Raw genomic sequence first — 19,449 nt, forward strand, 5'->3', positions numbered from 1 at the left:
CGAGACTCCTAAGGGTAAAGGAGAATGACCCCTATTTGTTCCAAGAGAAAAGGCCACAGTGTTAATTGATTCTATAATAATAATTGATCCTTTTGCAAAATACTCAATGTGTGTTTCAATAAAACCTCACATATAATCGAAAGGGAAGAGTTGATCAAGTAAAGGACCCTCTAATGAATGAGGTAAAATCCTACCCATAACTTTATTTGCTCAAATTACGAAGACATCATATCCAGGGATTGACTCGGGCAGCTTTTCCAGTGTTGTTTGAGACCGACCTGCGAAGGGGATTGTTTTGGCTATAAAGGGGCTTGGGGCATGTCCATTTTTTTCTGAAAACTGTATTAGCTGAAAGGAAGGAAACCCACTGCTTCAAAGCCCAGTGCAAAGTCACCCTTGCCTGGAAGGAACGCAGCACCCCTAGCCACCAAGCCCTACAGCTCCGAGAGGGGAGCTCGACTTTGGTTCTCCTGGAGGGATAAAAACAGCTTCTCTGCCATGTTGCCTTCGGGAGAAGCACCTGCCACTCACAAACCATATACAGCCTGTGCATGGCTAAACCGGCCCCAGGCTGTTCCCAGCTTCATATGAGTGGGCAGTTTCACAAGTCATTGACTTAAGTGGAATGAAGCCCGAACACCCACCACCTGGCTGTGTTGGGTCCCTCTGGCCTCACTCTGAGGTCCTTCCAAAATCAGACTCTGCATAAGTCCATTGGGCCAGAACCAGAAAATCTGATTTGAACTTTTATCATATTTTGCCTCCAAGGACCTTTGAAAAAGCTATGTCCCTGTGTATTAATTCTCCTTAGAAGAGTCATGAAAATTGTTTTTTGGAAATGGCAGCCTCACATCCACTTTTATTATTTAAAGGTTAGGACGTGTTTTCCGGCCTCTCGCCTGCAGAACGCAGACAGCTTCATTTGGTGTAGTCCTAGCGAATCCCAACACACGGGAGTGCAAACGCCTAGTCTCGCTGGTTGCTGAGGGGCCATGCTTGGTGGTCCATCTGGGACGCAGGCCTTCCGTGTCTATTCTGTAATCACTTGCCCTCTCTTCTCTCCTCCTTTCACCTGAAAAGAGAGCTGGCACTGGGACTGGTGGCCTTCTAGTGAATGCTCCACAGTTATTCAGAGACAGATTAATAAGCTGTCTTGCGACCTTCCTCTGTCCTTTTCCATTGCCCTCTGGCCATTTCACTGTTCTTGTGCATCCAATTAAGAGGGTGGACAGAGGGAACGGAAGGATATGACCTCAATGTGCACAAGACTCTGCTTCTCATTAGAGGTCCTGGTAAAAGCTTTGATGGAAAAACAAGTTACTGTAGCACCACTGATCAGCCAGGAGGTTTGAGAAATTTCATTTGCCCACGATTTCCGTACCATCACCCATGCACAATAACATCCAAAATATACTGGAACCATTTTAACCAGCTGACCAGTAAGAAATGTGTTTCTCTGGCCGTGCTTACATGTTTTCAAACAAGTGTACTACTGCAAGAAACTGCTCATAAGATGTGATTTATAGACTCCTGTCCATCTTGGAATCCTTTCTTCCAACTTGGCTGCTTCCCTTCTCCTCATCCTCCTGTATCTCATGCACTTTATCCAGCATCTGTTCCCATAGCAACTTGGTCAAGCTGGCTCTGTTTTCACAAGGGTTTCTGGAATATGAAAACTGAGATTTTCATTCTTAAAGAAGAATGGTAGAGTTTCAGGTACTAAGACCTGAGAGAAAAGACAGGTACCCTCCATATGTTAGTCATGTTACCTGTTCTCTTTTGAGACCAACATTCAACATCCTTTGATGCTTCTTCGTATCTGTTCTGTTTATCAGGAGGCAAGTTTTTAAGGTCAAGTGTACCATTCAAGGGAAAAGTTCATGTCATTCATTCTAGAAAAAATGAATGAATTTCCCCAAGGTAGCTGGTACCACCTAGGTATGTCTAAATGTAATTTAAAAAACAAAAAAGGATCATAAAAATACAGAGTGCTACAGCAGTTTAGATATGGGAGAGTCCTTCTAGCTGAAGCAGTTTCTGGTATTACTCAGTTTGTTTAGTTCTCAGCAAAGCTCCCCACCATCTACCACACGATCAGTTCTTTGTTAGCTCTACCCACCTACCAGTCACCTGTGGCCAAGAGCACTGGGTTCCTGCAGCTGAATGTGTGGAACAGATGTGCGACCTCAGCTCTGAAACGCAGCAAGGACTCTGAGCAGCCGTCAGTCTGCTCACCGAATCCGTAATTCCAACTGTTAACTATGACGTTCCTTGGCTAGGCGATGTAGCTTGCTTACCGCGATCCATATGCCAGGCAAGTCGCAAGGCCACCTGTGTTGCCGCCTTGGCGCACACCCCACTGGCATGTCTCACATTCTTACTGGCTGCCAAGACTACCTTCACATTCTACGTCTCGTCTCTACTATTCAGATCGAAGCAGAGGCTTCTTTGGCAAAAAAGGCAAACTATCATCAGTGACATCTGCATTTACCAAAAGGAGGAGAGCATTTTCATTGGCAATATGATAACAGCAAAGGTTTTCCCTCCGCTCCCTTTGAAAACTCTTCCTTCGTGGCTTGAGGGCTGTTGCTTTATGAGCTTTTCACTTTCGGACACAGAAAGGAGGGGGAGGAGTCAGGTAGAGGTGTGTCACAAGCTCAGGGTAGGCGAATCCTCTAACAGGAGACTGACTGTGTGCTTTGTGGTCATCTCTCTCATGTGATCCCAGGGTTGATGAAATCTCAAGGTCTGGAACAGTCTTCTTAGCCGATAATATTGGCATAGTGACGACATCAGATTTGTGTGTTTGAACACACGTTAACGATCACATTCGTGATGGATGATTATACTGCATAATGAGTGCTATATTATTTGCAACTGTGAGAGAGCGAGACCAGTGATTTGAGATTACACATAAGAAGCTGTGACAGATTACACCTGAAAGCCCCCTTGGTCTCCGCTGCATATGCTTCTTCCCCGGGGGAAGACACATTATTGCTGCAGTAGTGAAAACATACAAGGAACCTGACAATCCTACAGAATGAGAATGAGCTAACGTGGTGCACGGTGGTCTTCCACAGTCTTTCTCCTTTTGCATCTCTGCCTGTCTTGGTGGCCATCTCTGCTGGAAGGACACCAGCCTGCAGAAAGGGTCCCCACAGAGGGGCTGGATGCAGAGGTGCTGGTAGTTCTAACTGAAGCTGGTGGTGGCACCTGAAGCTGGTCTAGCTCCAGGTGTTGTGTTGACTGAAGCCACCAGTCCTATGACACTTTCACTTCATTTAAATGCATGGTCAGCAGCCGACTACAAGTCACTGCCTGCTTTGGTAAATAATGTTCACTGGGACACGGCCATGCCTGCTCCTTTAGGTATTTCCTCTGTAATTGCTGAGTAGTTGCAAGAGATCCCACTTGGCCTTAACGATTTACTATCCGGTTCTTTAACAGAAGCAAAAGTCTGCTAACCCCTGATTTAAATCGCTCTCACTCCACAACGGAACTCCTTTTGGAGAGCGAAGCTGGGGAATAAAGAGGAAGGAAATGCCATTCACTGAGCTTGAATATGTTAGCTGAGTAAGGCTTAAAGATACAAGTAGGTTCCATGCATTCATGCTGTTCTAATTTGCTATTAATTGTGAATAGTTCAAAGCTACCATTTATTGAAAATGGACACTTTCTCGGTACCGTGTTAGAAACTTTCCATAAAGTGGGTTGAGTTTTGTATATTAAGGACATTTAAGCTTTCCTGGAGAAGGGGGTCTTAGGGAGAAACAAAAGCAAGCAAAAAAAAACCACAAAACAAAACAAAAAACACCAGGCACACCAATGTTCACGTTTTTCTGACCCCGACATGGGAGGGGACGGCGTGCTCCTGTGTAACTGTGTGCTGCTCATTAGGGCCCCCAGCTTGCAATGCATTCTCCCTAGTGTGCAAGGTCAGGACTCGATGACTCAGGAGCCACCCCTGTCTTTCTCGTGTGTTTACTGTAAATGGAGAATAAGATGAACAAGACAAGAACGTGCACACACTCATGCAGGAAATTAATGACAGCGTCCACGGGCATGTAGATATCTTGTGGCAATTATTTTCTTGTAAGTGGTGAATTAAAAATCATAAACTCTTACAGCCAGAATGGATTAGAGACTTAATATAGTTTGAATTCTGTGAACTGCATCTGCAGAAAAGGTAGTCTCGGGATGGTAAGTGATGTGTTCGGGCAGACTGGAATTAGCTGTAGAACCAGGCCTGCCTTCCAGGTCTTTTGAGTCCCTGCCCAATGCTCATTTTTCTTTTATTTTTCAGACCAGATTCTGTTCTCTGGGTTAGTTTTTCATTCTTGTCCTCCTGAGGATCAGAAAGTGAACCTGACATTGCCATGGTGTCCACAGGTTATAAACGAGACATCTCATCCTTTATCAGAGTTGCTGGGGAATAGTCAACCTAATTTCCCACCCCCTGTACAGTCATATGTTTCTGTATTCCTTCATTTTCAATACATGCCTTTTAAAGACTGTATCGACTCTTTCCAGGCCTGCCTGTCCCTGTAAATTCTGTCCTCTCGTGCGGTCACGCCTCCTGTCTTGATTTTCCTCTTTGAGTCTGACTGCTTTCTAGTCGGGCCCTTTGCTTTTGGGCCCTGGATCAGGCAGCGGCCCTCTATCCCTTCTTGGCAGACGTCTACCTCCCTTTCAGAGAAGAAAGAGGCAGGTAGGGTGCCTCTGAAAAGAATGAATGAAGAAAGGAAATGACAGAGTAAGCCAAACAGTAAGAAAAATAAGGCTTTGTCTCAAAGGGAAAAAAAAAATAGAAATAAATAATATCAAAGGAAAGGGAAAGAAAATGATGCTGGCAAAACGTGCTCTCTTTTCTTTTCATCCTGGGCACGCGCAGTAGGTAAGGGAGCGAGGACCCATCACTCCCAGCACCGTCTCCCTCCCAGTCACCCCTCAAGCTGAGCCCGAACCTGCCGCCCCATCAGTGTTGCCCCGAGGAGCACCAGCCCTGTTTCCTCTCATCTGAAGTTATGCAGCCCACTGTGAATCTCTCATCTACTCTTAATCACAACGTGAGCCCGGCAACGACCAGTGCCGGTTTGAGCAGCAGACTCATTTGTGGCGCCTCGGTAAACGTTCGCTTGTTTCTTGACTTCTGCCTTCAGACCCGAGAGGTATCGTCCCCCAGCTTCCTTTATACTCAGGCCCCCACTTCTGCATCCTTTTTGAGGGTTAAATACTGCTGAGGGTTACCTGATGGGAGGGAGGAGGTGTGAGAAACGTGATTCTTTGTTTCTCCATCACTGGTTCAAAAATCTGCTGCAAATCCCTCAGGAGCACGGAGATAACACAGCCTAAACCACGATTAGCAAAGCTGGAGGCGGGACCAGGAGCAACGCAGGACTGTCCCATCAGTCCCCAAAGGCAGAGTGCGGCTGCAGGAAGTGCCACACACAGTGTTATGTTTTTGCTCTTTTCCCACTTACGCAGATTTCACATAAAATATGGCAAGAGGAATCCATGAAGATAGCAGGGCCCGGAAACCACCCACATACACCAGACCCATTTTATTTTTCAAGCTCTTTTAGTGAACCCCCCCTCCCGAAGCTGCCCCCCACCCCATTACCTGTTGATGCTGTTCTTCTGTGCTAACATCTGCCAGTCCTTGCCTTTGGCATTGGGGGTATCAAACGTGGCACAAATCCGCTGTCTGATGGAGTAGGGAATTTTGAAGGCTTTGGGGCCAGTCTGTGCAGGGAAAGTGCTGTCCTCTTGTGCAAAGAAAGTGATGGTTTCTCTTTCATTCTATAAACAAAAGAAGGAAAACAAGATCAGATACAAGTGGAAGCATCACTGAGCAACACTTTTATTTTTTAAGAAAAGCTGTGTTAACACACATGCAAAAAATGCTGGCCTGTTGTGATGGACTCTGTAAAATATATTGACAAGTCCCCCTCTCTTCTAAAATAGTAAATAACTTCTCTAGTACCCTCGTAAATCGTGTCCTGGAGATCTACAACAGCCTCGTCTACTCAGGGGAGTCACAGTCTTCGGCTTCCTACATTCAAGGAGGTGTCAGGTGAGAGCAGAATTATTATTTTTTTTTTCTAACTCTCAGTAGGAAGAAGCTGCTAAATGACAGATTTCAGTTCAGTGGAAGGAGACCTGATAGTCAGAGCTGATCAGAGATGAACGAGGATCAAAGGAGCTGGCTGGGAAGCCACTTGTCAGGAAAGCTACAAAGGGAAACTGATTGTATGTTGATTGTCTTCAAGTCTGTGTTTCTCTCAGTCCTAAAGTTTGATTCTATAGTAAATATTTTGGTCTTATTAAATTGCTTTGGTAAAATAGGAGCCAGTCATGAGTCAGTGATGAGATCTGGACTAGCAGGTGAAGTGGTACAGGCTACAGAACTTCTGCCTGCTGTCTGCCCGCTTTTCTGATTTAGAGCTGTCCTGTGAGGGCTCATTATTTCAGTACGTCACAGCAATTAGATCATCATCTCCAATGTGAAATCACACATCCATCCATCAGATGAGAGTAGTTGCCGAAAGTTGATACGGACTAACGGAATTTAAGACCTGAAAAGTACTTGAATCATTCCTGTGACTATGATTAGTTACAAGGCAAAGGGATCCTGCAGATGTGACTAAAGTTCCCAGTCAGCTGACTGTAAACTGACCAAGAGAGATTCTCCGGGGTGGGCCTGACCTAATCAAGTGGCCCTTACAAGAGAGAAGATGCAGCTCTTATGCGGAGGTCTCTCTCCTGCTGGCTTGGAAGAAAGCAAGCAAGTAGCCCATGCTGTGAATTGTCTATGGTGGGGGAGGGGGTCATGTGGTTAGGACCTGAGGGTGTCCCTAGGAGCTGAGAGTGACCCTGCCCAACAGCCAGCAAGAAAATGGGGACTTCAGTCCTACAGCCACAAGGAACTGAATCTGTCAACAACCCAAATAAACTTGGAAAAAAACCTCTGAGCTCCAGATGAGAATGTGTCCCCATCACCACCTTGATCTCAGCCTTGTGAGATCTTGCTCAGAGAACCCAGTTATGCCATGGCTAGACTTCTGACCTACAAAAAATGTGGGACAATAAATGGGTTTTTTTTTTAACTGATAGATTTCTGGTAATTTGTTACACAACAAAGGAAAACTCATACAAAGGGAAATTAGAACACAATCTGAGATCAGGTTAAGGGACTAGTTAGGACTGTTTAAACCCCAAGAAACCATCCTAAACACGGGGGCAATTTGTGCTGTCCTTTAAGTCAACACGTGTCCTTCCTGAACTGCCCTGTGACCTTCCCCGACGCTTTCTCTGACTTTACCCATCTTCCTACTGTGAACACCGCAGCCATGGCAGCCCTTGCTGACGCGTGCCCAGGCTCACACAGCTTTAAGCCTTCAGACTTGGTGAGTCTTACATCTTCAAAACTATGTTAACCGAGGAAACTAGTTCGTGCAAAGATCTTATTAACGAATGACAATGTGCTTTGGCTTTCTGTAACCATTTAACATAGCTACATCGCAGGGAAGCTGTGTTTTGGAAACATAATGCCTTAAGCTGTGTTTTTGAAACATAAGGCCTTAACCCAGCATTTTCGAAGGGCATCTCAGAAGATGTTCCAAGAAAGAGCAGACCCGTTGTCAAATACACTTGAGAAACGCTGCAGATTATATCATCTTCTTGGAAAGTAAAAACACATGTTATCATGTTAAACAGATTCTGCTTACTGGTTTTGGTTTTATTCCCTGGACTACTTAGAACAATGTTCATCAAAATTCTAGTTTTTGAGGTTAGCATGGAGTAATAGAAAAAGTGTGGTTTTCAGAGTCAGAAAGAGCTTATTTTGGAGTATAAGTTTACAGTTTCTAGCTCAATGACCTTGGATGCTACATGACTTCCCTCAGCCTCAATTTCCTAATTAGTCTTTTGGCATTTTTTTATAGACATGCAGAGGTTATAAAATCTGGTAAAAGTCACCCAGGTAGTTTGAAACTAGAATTCTGATCTCCTAGTACCTACACTGGGACTCACTTTCACAATGCCACTCTGTGTAAAAAAAGTACCAAAAAATCTGCAGAGCAGGGTGTTTAAGAAAAATGTTCTGAGTGATATTAGCTCAGTTATGCTTCAAGAATTACGGGTAGGAGGGCTTCCTGGAGGAGGCATTTGAGCTGACCTTGAAGGATGGGTAGCTACTGATTGAGAAGTTGACTGGATAAGTGGTGGTTTCTGGCAGAGTAGACAATGATCTTCTCTGATATATAGGGTATTTATAAAATAAATCAACTCAGGCTTCTTAACTGCATAAAATAGGTGACAAGATACATCATTTTTTATCATGGTATGTAAAATTTTCTTCTAGCCTTTAAAAATGAAGTAGGAATAGTTTCTTTAAATATTTCCTGACTTAAGGCAGGATAATGTCCCTAAGATGAATAGTAAAAACCAGAGAGAGTGAATAAAAGAAATTCTCTACAAGATCACATGGTAGTTGTCATTGTAAAATGGCACTGAAGGGCGTTAACATGGAGAAAGGTGGCTTGCCAGTGAACTGCAGTCTTTTGGGATGCCCCTATCCATCCCAAAGATTGCCATCGACAGAGACAGATGTCCTCATGGCAACTGTGATTTCGCCAAGTTGACCAAGCTCTGTCTTTGCTGCCAGCAGAAGAGAGACCACCTTGATACATAAAGTCTTTGGAGAAAAGATGGACGGAGTGGTACAGTTTGAAGGTGAATAAGATATTATGTGGTACTGCCTTCTGAAACCAAGTACTTTTTCTATTTACTACACTTTAATAAGTGGGCCTTCATAAAGGTTCCAAATTTAAATACTTCCCATATATAAGGATGACACTTTATGTAACATTTATGATGCATTCTAAAAGACATCTGGGCCAAGTAATAAGAATCTGGTAGATACACCACATTTTCTGATTGTTTAAATTAAATATGCAGAGGAACAGTGGATTTTCATGCTCTGCACATCTGAGATAAGCGGCTGCTACCTGGTGAACGTAGCAGCTGTAAATCAGTGAGGAATTCCAAGTATTCTGTCTACTTTGTAACAGACAAATCATCCCCCAATGTCCACCACTTTTGGAAGAAAGATAAGAGAATCGCTTGAAGGGAAAATTGCAACATGCAGGATTCCCATTTAAGACGTTTCTACCAGGAAACAGATTCTTTAATATTATTCCATTAATAAGGAATGAGGAAATAAATGACTTGGGGATTCTTCCCTTGTGTGCAACACGGGCAAAATTATTTTGCTTCCGTCTGCAATTTTTAGACCGGCGACAGGTACTGCTGCTTTATAGAGTACCAGCTGGCGAGAATCGTTAGGTAACTGAGTTGGGTTAAATGTAAGGAGAACCAAGCTGCTTGTAAAGACTCACACAATAATGGCCACTCTGAAGACCACTCAGAAAAGATATGTTACTTTGATCACTGAAATAATTTTTAAATTTGAGAATGATATGAATGAGTATATTTATTTGGAAGACCATTTAGATAAGAGGCATGAAGGAATATGACGGATGTGAGGATGAACATAAAGAAGCGAATGCCTTCAATGGGGATGCTCATTGCATTACTTTAGATATTTAAAATCAATATTTTATACACACACACACACACACACACACACACACACATATCTTTTACCTCTCTTGGTTCCATTGCTAAAAATCCTGAAACATAATGACACTAAGACAATCCATTAAAGTAAGGCAGGAAGGGGGAGCTCTGAGCCCAGATACACCAGGATTTTTTTTGGGGGGAGGAAGATATTAAAAATATATTTCAAAGACATCTATTGAAAGCATTAAAAGTTTTAGTTCCTTATTATTATTAATCAATGATACCCTATTACTAACTTATTAAAAACCACCTAGTACAGAATCCTTCAGCCTGGTGGCTATGAAGTTTGATGAACCTTACTAACCGATATTCCTGACTCACTGATTGATAAAGACCCATGTCTTGAATATATCCTGCCTCCTCCCCGCCAGGTATTCCCAGTTTCTCAGCACTTTATGTGTCTCTGGTTAGGACTGATACATGAAACCTCTTTGATTGGGATCCTGAGGTGGGTAATGAACAGAAATCCAGACTTTGATTGTCAAGTCAGGTATCTCAGCCGGGGACTCTGGCCACCCATCTTATCAGCTCCATGATCTTGGACAAGGAGGTCGACCTCCTTGTGACTGTGACACCACGTAAAACTGTGATGGTATGACACTAACCCAGAGAGCTGTGATGGTTATATGTGAAAGCACATGGAATGGTACCTGAAATGGAGTGGCTTTCAAAAGTTATCCATTTCCTTCTGACATAGAAAATGGTAGCCAATTAGATTTGCCTAAGAATTACATTTCATTATAAAGAAATGGGGGTGCACGGGGCCAAATTCCAGCGGTAACAATGAATAAAATGACCCTTGCAGGATCAAACAAGTTACTAAAGCTTCTGAACTGCATAGCCTACAGAGTGCGTAACTGTGGTCCAACAATGAAGATCTAAATCTTGTTTACATATTATTCTGATGCTTGTGCCTCCTTGTATCAAGAGATACGGTGATGTCGTGTTCCTTGAGGCTTTCCAAAGTGACTGGAAACCTCGGGAAGCCTTAGGAGAGGAACTGGAGGAGAAAGGATAAGGTTGTGCTGATTAGTTCAGTTTCCTGCCCTTCAAGAGTTCATTTAAGCAAAGAGCAGAGATGTACCAACCCTATCATCGTCCCTTTACACAAAACCCTGTAACAGCTGAAGGGGATCTTCAGTATCTCCGTGTCTTCAAAGTCAAAATCCTGTTAAACCTGGGATTCTCTTGTTGACCAATTAATAAATATTTAGAGCAGTTTTCATCAGCGGACTCTTTACATCCCACCTTTTCGCTCTTATTTTTCTGAAGAACGGCTCTACTTGGATTTTCCGTTTTTCTTTTACAACTCTCATACAGTTTGTATTTTAGAAACGTTAAAGACACCATGACTCTTCAAGAAAGAGACTCTAAAAATATCTTACCCGAGGTTTCTGGAGCTACCCTCCCCATCAAAACTACTTTAGCGCGCAATGCTAATTGGCAATAATGAATGCAAATACTGGAGAAACATGTCAGTTAAGACGGCTATCAGTTCTGAGGCACACTTCTTTGGAAAGCCATCTGCACTTGAGAAAAACTATCTGGGGGATTAGCAACACTCATCTTGCATAAACAATGAATTGCAAGGAGAGTGGAGGGAAGGGATGATGCTACAAAGCTACCAGTTACGAAAACGAAAACAAAAACAAAAACAAAGCCTGAATTGAGCTGTAAAGAGAGTGTGTTAAACCTTCTGCCAAGCCTGAATGAATAAGTACATATTATTTATATTTATATATGGATATGTGTATGTACGTGTGTGTGTATATATGGTCTACAGGTGAACAATACGTGTGCTTTTCTAAACTAGCCAGGGATTCCCTTGGAATTGCTAAACAAAGCATCGCACGCCTCCCCGACTCTCCCGCTTCACTACTCTCTCCCGCTGCCCTCACAGAAGCATTCAGGAGGGAACGCCACTGTCCACTCTCTAAGCTCAAGTCCAGAGCCATGAAGTCATTCGGTGGTTTAGGGCCGATCAAAGCCACGGCACAGATCAGGTGGTTTTCTGCAGAAGTTCCCAAGTGAATTCTCCTCTGACGCCCGTTCTAACTCTGCCTTTCAACAGTGATAGACCTTGGATGAGGCCCTTTCCCTTTCTGCACTGCCATTTCCCTCCTTGGTAGAATGAGGTGATTTGCTACACTGTCTTATTATTGTGTTGATGAATCTAGGTCTAATGGAAATGGGGATGAGCAGAGCCCTGACCCTGGAGGGTATGAGAAATTGTAAGACAATAGGGAACCCAGGCCCTGAAGATAAAATAACACAGATGGGGACAACTGACTTCTGGAAAACTAGTCAGAACCGGCAGAAAATTAGCCCAGTGGGGACCTCGTGCCTTGTGGTACGTGTCTCAGGTGTACCGTCAGCCAATCACGGATCTCAGCTGATACTCTAAGTCTACAGTGAACTATTAGATCGATTGTGGTTTTGTGTATCAAAAGTCCTGGACCAGTTCTTCCCCCAAAGGTCCCTCCACAGAGCCTAGTGGGAAGCTCCTTCCTGCCCAATGGGAAGCTCAGTTCAATTCTCAGCCTGAGAAAAAGTTCATCAGTGATGAGGGTTAAGAGAGTCAGCATGACGGAGCTTTGAGGTGCACTATTCGCACAGCACGACCAAGACAGGTATACAGTCCTTAACGTCCGTTAGAGATGGGGTCAGATGGCCTGCAGACCAAGGACTCACCTCTAAGATGGATGTCTGCACTTGGAGGATCTGCTCGTGGCCTTTGAGCTGCCGGATGCAGATTTTGCAGGACAGCTGGGTGGTGGTGGGCGTGTAGCGCTCCAGGGAGAAGGCACAGTGCAGGGGCTGCCGGTTACTGCTCCACACGCGGGAGAATGGGACTTCCTGCGGGGGAGAGAAGCGGGGTATGGTGTGCAGAGCCCGGCCGAGATGAGCAGAGAACAGGAGAGACTTAATAGCAATAATTATGATGACGATGCTGGCGATGGCAGCAGAGATAATTGCCTGAGCGACTCTGGCGAAAGTGTTGTAGAAGTAATGTTCTAGCAAACGCCAGGCAGCACAGAAGTAATTAATGTCAATTCCAATGGATACCATTTGAATTCCAAAACCACACTGCTGGAGCCGAGATTTCACTTGGTGACACACACAGTTAGAAAGAATACCGTCAAAATGTAATTGTCATGTTTTGCCACTACAAAAATATTCCTTAGAAAACTCCTATGGGTGGCTTCCCAGGGTAGACTCCTACTCTATCTTTTGCCCTAAGCCTGGGGTGGGATGGTATCTTCTCACTTAAAGGGCAAATATGGGAAAAACTGATGAGCCAGAACTTATCCCCACATCACAAATTCATGCAGAACTGTATAAATATAATATTGTTAGCATATCCAGCATAAAAATTACACCTGCTGCAAAAGCACTCTCTCACACACACACACACAAATCCCAGAGACAGACATAAACACACCAGGCCACCCTGGAATGGTCTAGTTTGCCGAATCCTCGCTCATCCATCATCCATTCGACAATTGTGTTTACAGTGCCTACTAATAACCAGGTGCCGTACTAGATGGACAATAGAAGAACAAGAAGAAAATTAGGTCTGGTCCCCACTTGCAAGGGACTTACAGACAATCCAAAGGCAGAAGCAATTTTCACTAAATGAGGAGGGAAATGATAAAATGTCTATCACATTGCCGTTTTCCCTATGACCAGCCAGTGCTTGTCACCAACTGGGCTATTCTCGGGCACGCGGCTTTCCCACTAACGTGAAGGAGAGGCCACTCACTGCTGTTCTTCCAGCTGCTAAGAATTCTCTCCTTCCTACTCAAATCAGGCTGGGCTCCTTGGCAATGCCCATGTTTCCCCAGCCCACAGTAATCTTCTTCCTCACTTCTTTCTCTTCCTCGTCTTGTTAATTTGCTCTTCTACCTGTTCCTACAGGTATCATTTTCTCCCCTGCTGATGCTGAAAGGTGGCAAAATTTAAATGTATCGGGTCTGGAAGTCTGATTCTCTGACTTGTGACTGGTGATGGAGTTGGTGTATGTTAGAAGACCAAGGGCCATGATTAGGTTCCATCTTCCCACTTGGAGGAACTAGTTCCCTGAGCTCTAATGTGCACACGTGTTGGTGTCCTCATTGTCTCTACAGGAAGTCTCACAGATCCTGGTGTTTGATACTTGGAGGGATGGACCTTAGACTGTTGCAGACCTGAGGAGTGGAGAGCCTGCTTTAGGGAGTATGAGGAAACGAAATCGTGCAGCAGGCCTATCCACCTGCCCCAGCAATGGCTGTAAGGGCACGGTGTTTTTGCTTTGGTTTCTCTATTCTCCCCCCACCCCAGTTTTATTATGTAGAATTATTACAGTTTGACTGCACATAACACATTATATTGCATGTAAACACATATAACCAGTATACTGCACACTTTTTAGTTTTCATATATCTACTAATTATTGTTTCTAAGAACGGATTAGAGCTTTAGCTTTTTAAACTTACATAGTTATCAAGGGAATAAAGCCAACTACAAAATAAGAATCAACAGAATGCAGTAATCTGACAGTCAGATGTGCTTGTTTTCTCCGTTCTTAATCCTGAACCAAGGGAAAGACAGGAGACCTCTGTCTCAAGAAGAAGCGCCAAGAAGTCAGAGACAGTCTGCATGCTGGCCCCGTGCGGTCTTTCACAGACTTTATTCCCGCGCAGAACGTGGGCCGTTAGTAGGCGACTCCACCTCCGCTGTTCTCAGGTCGCCCTGCATGGCAGGGGCTGGAAGCCTGAGAGCTGCCTTGCACAGGCTCTTGCCAGCAGGGCGTTCAGATCTCCATTCCGCCAGTGAGAGGTATTCCTCCTTTAAACTTGGAAGGGAGGGGAGATGCAGAAGCTATTTCTGCTCCTCTGGTACCAGCAAGCAAACCCCAAAGGCTCAGCACATGGGAGCTTCTCAGGGGCCTCTGAGAGTCAGCTGTTTCAGTGCTTTTGTGTTTTCCTGAAATTCCCAGACTTGCTGGTTTCTTCGTATCATTAGTGACTTTTCTGACCTTGGATCTTCCAGGCTTTCCAGAGGTTTCAGAAGCACTGAAATCCCTTGATTAAATTTCCTCTTGCTTGACATATCTTGAGTGCTTGCTGTTTTCTTGATCCAAACCACTCTAATGAAACTCCATGGCTTTTCACCTGCACCAAATTCTATACCAATTAAAACAATGACAACACGTGTTTGTAAGTTCTGCCATTTTTCCTCGTCGAATCCGACTCTCTTCCTGCTGCTCCAGCTTTAGTAAACCATGGGTGACTCTGACTTCCTGTCTCAGCCTCCAGCACTTCTCGCTCTGCCTGCTGACCTCTTCAAGCCCCCGTCTGCTCTCACAGGCCCAGCTGCCACTTCTTGGTGGAGAACTCCAACAGCTTCATCTCTGGTATGTCTCTTTCCTTATCACCAGTCACTGGTATCACACCGCTCATCAGGAAGTAATTTCAGTTGGCCTTTATTTCCGCAGACAAGTCTACTCTTTGAAAACGGACTACCACCATCTCTCTCTCATTGTCATCCTTCTCCAATTTTTCTGCCTCCATTCGGGATCCTCCTCTCTGACCTCATCACAGCTCACTGCAGTAACCTGCTCACCAATTCCTGCCTTCTGTCTCTACTGCAGGGAGCAAATGAGGGGGCTGAGGCTGAACTGGAGAGGGGACTAGAGAGCAGTTGATTATATTCTTCAGGGACTAGCTTATGTCTCTTTTACCTCTGATCAGGAGTGGGGGGCACTGATGTGACCAGACCACCCGGGACCTCTGCTTTCATTCATGATTCCTTTGCCTGGGGGACCAGAATGGCCCCCTGATGTCTGCGTGCCTGCCACGTTATACACAGTCCCTTGTCGGGACTTTAAAGGCTTCCATCATCTACTGCCCCATCCTTACTCCCATTTTAGTAGCCCTCAAATTCAGTCTCTTCTCCAAGCCAGTAAATTTTTCTAGTTACTTTGCACCATCCTCATCAATAAAAGTAACTAAAACATAAGGCTCGGTGGTTATAGATGTTTTTGCCTAAATAAGGTGCTTTTTGCCTAACTAAGCAAACTAAGGAGATTTTTGTCTTCTAAGACTGAAATTTGAGTCATTACAGTCTAATATAAATATTTGGACTTTCAAAAGTCTAGATAGGGCTGAGTTCAAGGTACAGCTCTTAAACCTACCTTTCCTATAGTGGATTTGAATCCATGGTAATACTTAACCTTCCAAAAAAAAAAAAAATGGCACTGACCATTTATTGAAAAGTATCTTCTCTAGTACCACTTGCTAAATTTTGTGTATTTTCTCCGGAAAACACTGGAAGAAAGGTTAAAGAGAGTAAGACCCACTACAGAGATAATCTTTTCTTGCAGAAAGACATGAGAATCGACAAACAAAAGAATTCCTCTCTTTTCTCTCCATTTCACTGCACACAATCAAAACATTTAAAAAATCTGATTTTAAGACAATGTCAAAAGAATATTTTTTTTATTGTTGACTTGAGTAGCAGCTGCCAACAGTGCTCAACAAAACATTTAAAAATGATAGAATTAGAAGCACTGTGATTAGTGTGTTTTCAGGGCAATCATCTTTGCTTTCATTTATTCAAAAAAAAAAGAACAACACAAAACACGAAGATGCTCACTGAGCTGAGAGAAATGATGTGGCAAGCAATACAGGAGGACAAAGTGTAGCAAAGTTATGGGTGTTTAAAGAATTCCGGAAGTGTTTTCATTTTGAGTCCCATTATAATTAGTTTCCTAGCAGATGGAGAGAATGTATATCAGACCCTAGCAGGAGACAGACACTGGGTCCTCCAAGATGCACAGCATGCTGTAAAGCCAGCTGCTTTTGGACTAGCGAGGTGACAGCATGACTGTGTTTTGTAGGATTAAAAAAAATTAATATTTTATTGTATACTGTTTATTACAGCTTCTCCATCCCGCAGTCAGCACGGATTAAAGGAAACGGTGATTAAGTAGCTCTCAGATCCCAGTAGCCTACTGAGAGCAGTTATTTCCCTCTAGAGGAAGGTTGCTGAGTCTTTGGAGAGGACAATCGTTTATCCCTAGTTTGGTAGAGTCTTAAGGAAAGGGGGAATAATTGTTTACTTCGGGAGGACTAGCATTGTGGGCCTTATGTCTTCTATGAATCGAGGTTCGTGGGTTCTGCTGGAACGAAATCTCCTAAGAACTCATACCCTCACCCAACCCCCCCTCTCCTCTCCCCTGTCATTCCTGGTTTCGTCGCAGTAAGGGGTGTAGCCTAGCACTTCATAAACTGCAGTCCTCCAGAATCGAAACCAACAAGACCTAAAATCTAGTTGGGCTTCCGTACACTGGCTCTCATCACATAGGTCTGGACCCAACCTTGAACTCACATCGTTCTAGAAACATTTCCCGCTTGGCGGGTGTCTGATAGGGCAGGTATGCTGGGCAGAGGGTACCTCCCCAGCCTTTACCTTCCTGGGAAATTCCACATTTCCCAGAAGAAAAGAGCGAGGTTTCTTAGGGGAATAAGCTTTGGGTACCAATGGGAATATGTCGATTCTCAGATTCCTGATTAGAAGTTAGAGAAAGGAGTAAGAAGACAGGATACTGGAGTCTTGCACCCGCTGACTTGGAAGGTGACAGAAGGTGACAGGGACACTGACCAGCTAAAGGAGAGACCTGTAAGTGATGTCAGGAGTAGTGAGATTTTCTGTCTCCACAGTACTGCTCTGTTTGTTCCTACCCACTAAGCCCTAAGGAAAAGCCATTCTCCATTATCCACACTGAGTTTGTCAGAGCACATGATGGTCTCCACGAGGTTCAAGCAGGCTGAACACAAATCCTCCCCAAAGTGCGTGCATCTGACGCCTGGAGCAAACACAGCATGGCCATTAAGACATGCACAGTATGTCATCACACAAGCTGGGGGATTTCAGTGATCACAGGGGCAAAGAAATTGGTGATGCGGGTGGTGAAGAGAAAGGAAGAATCGGGCAGAAAGCCATTTGTGGGGAAGAAAAATGAAGTGGAAATGAAAACTCAATGGCAGGCCTCTTGGTGCCGTGAAAATTAAATTGTTCCCCAGCCTTCCAAGACTCTTTCAAATTATGCTCAATTACAGAAGGCAAATATTTATACATGTTCACAACCGCCATGCAATCCAACCCACCCCGGCAGTAAAGCTTGCTGGGTTTCGTTGCAAGCCAATGCCCTTGGGCTCTGGCCGGACCTGCTGCGTCCTCTGGGGTGGGCAGGATTAGCGCCCCCGAGTCTTTTCTACCTGGGGCTTTCTTTGGAATCCCTGGTGTTGGAATTGTTTAAATGCTACTGAGAGGTTATAGTTCTTTCATTTGCTGTTTTTTTTTTTTTTTAGTCTCCAAACATCAAATTCAGTAGTTACTTCAGACTGAGTCACTTGCATTAGATTCAGTAAAGTGATGCCCTTAAATCTAAAAAGATTAATACAGAGAAATCCACATGACTTGTCAGGATTTGTTTTAACAATACCCTGAAGTTCAATCTGGACTAGAAACTTCTGCTTTCTGGGAAACAGACACCAAGGTCTAGAACATCATAAATAATGCGTTTATTCATAGAAAACATTTTGTCATAAGGAAATACGCTAAATGTGCAAAAAAAAATGTTCAGGGTCTTCAGTGATATTCTTATTGCTTTGAATACACTCAAACTATACCTAGAGGGGGAAATTCTCAAGGTAATGAGAAGTCTGAAAAGTAAATAGATAACTATGACCTTATCTGATTTGAAAAGTCTGAATTTTAGAAGCAGAATGCATTGGTGCTACAATTTTTTCCTAACTCTCATAGCATGGCCAAGGGTTTTCTTTTTGAGATTTGGCTAATTTCCATTCCGACAAGCCAGTATATCTTGTGCATAGTGTTTTCAAAATGAATGCTGTAAAGATGGAAAGGTGACAAAACCCACAGAGCTCTGCAGATTAAGCTGATGGGCAGAAGTGAGGAGTCTGAAAGCCTCCTGTGAGTTCAGATCAACAGGAGTCTACCCGAAGCTCACTCAGAGTTAAGGCAACGCCCTGTCACTTGAAGCACAGATGAACCTGACTTAAGAAACGATGGTAGACCTGTTGGCTGCTTCTGACGACAGTACTTATCACTGGAAATTGTCACAGAATTCAGTGACAGGGTCACAAGTTGATATTGTTCCATGCTAAGCAAGTATTCAAAAATCCTTTAAAAATGATGCAAGGAGACTCTTAAGTCATCCTGCAATGTTTGTTTTTTTTTAAGTCTCTAATAATGAGGTATGTGAGTAGTTTGTGTATGTGTGTATGTATGTGTATATATATATATTTATAAAAGAATTCTAAAAGGCACTGATAATTGTTTGCTTCTCAATTTGTGTTTTCTTCTTCCCATCTTGCTCAATTCCTTGGGCAACAAGCACTTCATACATTCAGGACAAAATCTCTTGTTCCTACCTGCCTGGCCTTAGCTCCCTACCACTCCAAATGATCACCCTTAAAGGATTTCTCACTAACATCCAGTTCTTCCACAGCTGAACATGATTAAAACAGTGTCTCATAGTGAACTGATTTTAATCAAAACAAAGCAACAGACAAATCTTGCTCTAAGTTGTTAAATTACCATTTTCAACCCATCCCAAATGACGACTTAAAACAGGAGAGGAGAAATGTCACATTACCTGACACGAAAGCACCTTTTTTCCCACCTGTTAGAAACCCACAGATTTATGACAATACATTTCATTCCCTGGGTGTAGTCCAACCTGCTACATCACTGTGACAGTTTTTTAAATAAATCCACAGTTTTAAAGGAGAAAGAAAG

At 43.7% G+C, this 19,449-nt stretch overlaps 1 protein-coding gene across 15 annotated transcripts in view; it reads right to left on the reverse strand.

Annotated features, from left to right (window-relative positions):
• The window catches only part of UNC5D (unc-5 netrin receptor D), a 599,258-nt gene that overhangs the window by 13,140 nt on the left and 566,669 nt on the right, over positions 1-19,449 (reverse strand). For 14 of the 15 annotated variants that reach the window (XR_012064390.1, XR_012064389.1, XR_012064388.1 and 11 more), the window contains 2 exons: positions 12,334-12,498; positions 5,621-5,799 (listed from right to left, as the gene is read on the reverse strand). Coding sequence is in view for 11 of the 15 variants with exons in the window: in XM_072950289.1 (XP_072806390.1) it covers positions 5,621-5,799; positions 12,334-12,498 (344 nt within the window). In the remaining 4 variants the exon portion in view is untranslated. Of the gene's footprint in view, positions 1-3,436; positions 3,519-5,620; positions 5,800-12,333; positions 12,499-19,449 lie in introns of those variants that run through there. The other variant, XM_072950285.1, reaches the window with a different exon arrangement.

The sequence above is a fragment of the Vicugna pacos genome, chromosome 26 (assembly GCF_048564905.1).
Source record: "Vicugna pacos chromosome 26, VicPac4, whole genome shotgun sequence".
Taxonomy (NCBI): Eukaryota; Metazoa; Chordata; class Mammalia; order Artiodactyla; family Camelidae; genus Vicugna; species Vicugna pacos.